The following is a 5,000-nucleotide window of genomic DNA, read 5'->3' as shown; positions in this document are numbered from 1 at the left end:
ACCCAGACTGGTCCATCAGATTGCCAGATGGAAAAGTGTGATTCATCAGTCCAAAGAAGGCGTCTCCACTGCTCTACGGTCCAGTGGTGATGTCCTTTACATCACTGCATCCCACGCTTCGCATTGAACTTGGTGATGTATGGCTTAGATCAGGGGTCACCAACCTTTTTCAAAGCAAGAGCTACTTCTTGGGTACTGATTAATGCGAAGGGCTACCAGTTTGATACACACTTAAATAAATTGCCAGAAATAGCCAATTTGCTCAATTTACCTTTAACTCTATGTTATTATTAATAATTAATGATATTTACACTTAATTGAACGGTTTAAAAGAAGAGAAAACACGAAAAAAATGACAATTAAATTTTGAAACATAGTTTATCTTCAATTTCGACTCTTTAAAATTCAAAATTCAACCGAAAAAAAGAACAGAAAAACTAGCTAATTTGAATCTTTTTGAAAAAAATTTAAAAATAATTTATGGAACATCATTAGTAATTTTTCCTGATTAAGATTAATTTTAGAATTTTGATGACATGTTTTAAATAGGTTAAAATCCAATCTACACTTTGTTAGAATATATAAAAAATTGGAACAAGCTATATTTCTAACAAAGACAAATCATTATTTCTTCTAGATTTTCCAGAACAAACATTTTAAAATAAATTCAAAAGATTTTAAAATAAGATTTAAATTTGATTCTACAGATTTTCTAGATTTGCCAGAATATTTTTATTAAATTTTAATCATAATAAGTTTGAAGAAATACTTCACAAATATTCTTCGTCGAAAAAACAGAAACTAAAATGAAGAATTAAATTAAAATGTATTTATTATTCTTTACAATAAAAAAAAAAAATTTACTTGAACATTGATTTAAATTGTCAGGAAAGAAGAGGAAGGAATTTAAAAGGTAAAAAGGTATATGTGTTTAGAAATCCTAAAATCATTTTTAAGGTTGTATTTTTTCTCTAAAATTGTCTTTCTGAAAGTTATAAGAAGCAAAGTAAAAAAAATTAAGGAATTTAAACAAGTGAAGACCAACTCTTTAAAATATTTTCTTGGATTTTCAAATTCTATTTGAGTTTTGTCTCTCTTAGAATTAAAAATGTCGGGCAAAGCGAGACCAGCTTGCTAGTAAATAAATACAATTTAAAAAATAGAGGCAGCTCACTGGTAAGTGCTGCTATTTGAGCTATTTTTAGAACAGGCCAGCGGGCTACTCATCTGGTCCTTACGGGCTACCTGGTGCCCGCGGGCACCGCGTTGGTGACCCCTGGCTTAGATGCAGCTGCTCAGCCATGGAAACCCATTCCATAAAGCTCTCTGTGTACTGTACGTGGGCTAATTGGAAGGTCACTATGGACTGGACTCTCACTATTATGTTAGATCCACTACGGACTGGACTCTCCCTATTATGTTAGATGCACTATGGACTGGACTCTCACACTATTATGTTATATCCACTATGGACTGGACTCTCACACTATTATGTTAGATCCACTATGGATTGGACTCTCACTATTATGTTAGATCCACTATGGACTGGACTCTCACACTATTATGTTAGATCCACTATGGACTGGACTCTCACACTATTATGTTATATCCACTATGGACCGGACTCTCACACTATTATGTTAGATCCACTATGGACTGGACTCTCACACTATTATGTTATATCCACTATGGACTGGACTCTCACTATTATGTTATATCCACTATGGACTGGACTCTCACACTATTATGTTAGATCCACTATGGACTGGACTCTCACACTATTATGTTAGATCCACTATGGACTGGACTCTCACTATTATGTTAGATCCACTATGGACTGGACTCTCACTATTATGTTAGATCCACTATGGACTGGACTTTCACACTATTATGCTAGACCCACTCGACGTCCATTGCATCCGGTCTCCCCTAGAGGGGGTGGGGGTCACCCACATCTGCGGTCATCTCCAGGGTTTCTCATAGTCATTCACATTGACATCCCACTGGGTTGTGAGTTTTTCCTTGCCCTTTTGCGGGCTCTGAACCGAGGATGTCGTCGTGGCTTGTGCAGCCCTTTGAGACACTTGTGATTGAGGGCTATTTAGATAAACATTGATTGATTGATTGATTGACATGAAGTTTGGAGCTCTGTAGCAACTGACTGTGCAGAAAGTCTCTTTGCACGATGCGCTTCAGCATCCGCTGATCCCTCTCTGTCAGTTTACGTGGCCTACCACTTGGTGGCTGAGTTGCTGTTGTTCCCAAACTCTTCACTTTTCTTATAACAAAGCCCACAGTTGTCTTTGGAATATTTAGGAGCGGGGAAATTTCACGATTGGATTTGTTGCACAGGTGGCATCCTATGACAGTTCCATGCTGGAAATCACTGAGAGCGGCCCATTCTTTCACAGATGTTTGTAGAAACAGTCTCCATGCCTAAGTGCTTGATTGTATACACCTGTGGCCGGGCCATGTGATTAGGACACCTGATTCTCATCATTTGGATGGGTGGCCAAATACTTTTGTCAATATAGTGTATGTGTTGTAAACGGTGCCGAGATTTGTTAGATTTTTCTTCTTTTCTTTCTTTCTTACTATTATGATTATGTTAATGTTCTTTGTGACACAAGGTGGTGCTATTGAGCTTCCATGTACAGTACAGGCCAAGTACAGTACAGGCCAAGCGTTTGGACACACCTTCTTTATTTTCATGACTATTTACATTGTAGATTGTCACATCAGAACTATGAATGAACACATGTGGAGTTATGTACTTAACAACAAAAAAGGTGAAATAACTGAAAACATGTTTTGTATTGTAGTTTCTTCAAAATAGCCACTCTGATGACTGCTTTGCACACTCCTGGCATTCTCTCCATGAGCTTCAAGCACACCTGTGAAGTGAAAACCATTTCAGGTGACTACCTCTAACGTTAAAATTAATCCTGAATGAAAAGGAGCAAAAGGATGCATAAACGTATAATATCTGCCATTGGCGTTGTTAGGCCTATTTTAGGGGGCTCAAGCCCCCCTAAAATGTTCTTAAGCCCCCCTAAATAATTTGGTGTTAAAAAAAAAAAAAAATTTTTTTTTTTTTTTTTTTTTAACAAATACATGCCGACATATTTATTATAAAGTGGCCCGAATATGAGTTTAAATAAATAATAATATAACTTGTCATTATTCACTCAGTTTCCCTTCACTTCATAGTGTAAGGTAGAGAGCCCCTTTAGTGCGTCGGTATCCAATCCATTCCACTTGTTCATATAGAAAATGCCCACATCACTCAAAATCCAGTCCGCATTTTCTCTACGACCTTGCTTGCGGTCCTGCAGGTGTACGAAGCACATTAGCACACAGCACTGCAGAACAAGAACCTTGTGTCTGCAATTGTAAATAATTTATTTTTTAAGTTTTGTGTTTGTTGTAGAATCTATATACAGTTAAAATAATGAAAAAAAACATTAAATATATTTGTTTTATTGTATTGTTACATTAATAGCTGTTGTATTATTATAGGATGGCTTGTTAAACATTTCATAGGATTTTCAGAGGGTGGAAAAACCAAGACATTTAATGTAAAATGAATAAATACATAAAAAGAAAAAGAAAGAAAATGGTTAAAAGCCATCGTCCCGGGGAGCATTTAATTTTGTCCCGTGCATTTTTTTTTTACCGTCCCCGTGACGACGGGACTACGTTGATCTCAAGCCCTGGAAGTTACATTTTATTGTTTGCATTATTTGTTTCAGCATTGCACTTTGAAGATGGTCCCTCAGCTCTTTGACAACTTTGGCTCTTTTTCAGATCAGCAGACAGTCGGACTCTAAGTCTTTCTTATTTACAGTATATATAAAAGTTTCTCATTTCTATTCAGACTTCCATATATATTTAATTTCCTTAACGACTTGCCATAATATATATATATATATATAAATATATTATATACAAGCCAAATTATCCCGATCCAGATATAACTTTAGTTCAAGAAATTAAGTAATATTTCCAGGGCTTGAATTTACAACCATTTTAGTCACATATGTGCCCAAAATGTAATCTGTGCAACTTCAAAATATTTGGGAACAAACAATTATTGTATTGTGAGCTAAAGTGGTGGCATTAGCCTCTATGTTGTGAATGAATAACATAGAGCAGGGGTCACCAACCTTTTTGAAACCAAGAGCTACTTCTTGGGTACTGATTAATGCGAAGGGCTACCAGTTTGATACACACTTAAATAAATTGCCAGAAATAGCCAATTTGCTCAATTTACCTTTAACTCTATGTTATTATTAATAATTCATGATATTTACACTTAATTGAACGGTTTAAAAGAGGAGAAAACACACAAAAAATTACAATTAAATTTTGAAACATAGTTTATCTTCCATTTCGACTCTCTAAAATTCAAAATTCAACCGAAAAAAAGAAGAGAAAAACTAGCTAACTCGAATTTTTTTCAAAAAATTAAAAAAATTATTAATGGAACATCATTACTAATTTTTCCTGATTAAGATTAATTTTAGAATTTTGATGACATGTTTTAAATAGGTTAAAATCCAATCTGCACTTTGTTAGAATATATAACAAATTGGACCAAGCTATATTTCTAACAAAGACAAATCATTATTTCTTCTAGATTTTCCAGAAGAAACATTTTAAAAGAAATTCAAAAGTCTTTGAAATAAGATTTAAATTTGATTCTACAGATTTTCTAGATTTGCCAGAATATTTTTTTTGAATTTTAATCATAATAGGTTTGAAGAAATATTTCACAAATATTCTTCGTCGAAAAAACAGAAGCTAAAATGAAGAATTAAATTAAAATGTATTTATTATTCTTTACAATAAAAAAAATAAATTTACTTGAACATTGATTTAAATTGTCAGGAAAGAAGAGGAAGGAAATTAAAAGGTAAAAAGGTATATGTGTTTAAAAATCCTAAAATAATTTTAAGGTTGGATTTTTTCTCTAAAATTGTCTTTCTGAAAGTTATAAG

General features: G+C 34.0%; 1 protein-coding gene across 3 annotated transcripts in view; it reads left to right on the top strand.

Moving 5' to 3' along the window:
* The window catches only part of tmem131 (transmembrane protein 131), a 148,190-nt gene that overhangs the window by 4,095 nt on the left and 139,095 nt on the right, over positions 1-5,000 (top strand). For 2 of the 3 annotated variants that reach the window (XM_062039122.1, XM_062039121.1), the window contains exon 2: positions 2,823-2,917. The exons of the other annotated variant lie outside the window; for it this stretch is intronic. In XM_062039122.1, coding sequence (XP_061895106.1) covers positions 2,823-2,917 — 95 coding nt within the window. The remainder of the gene's footprint in view (positions 1-2,822; positions 2,918-5,000) is intronic. 3 annotated transcript variants of the gene reach the window in all.

The sequence above is a fragment of the Entelurus aequoreus genome, linkage group LG27 (assembly GCF_033978785.1).
Source record: "Entelurus aequoreus isolate RoL-2023_Sb linkage group LG27, RoL_Eaeq_v1.1, whole genome shotgun sequence".
NCBI lineage: Eukaryota > Metazoa > Chordata > Actinopteri > Syngnathiformes > Syngnathidae > Entelurus > Entelurus aequoreus.
The sequence above is the reverse complement of the archived record's forward strand: the minus strand, read 5'-3'. Positions and strand labels throughout refer to the sequence as shown.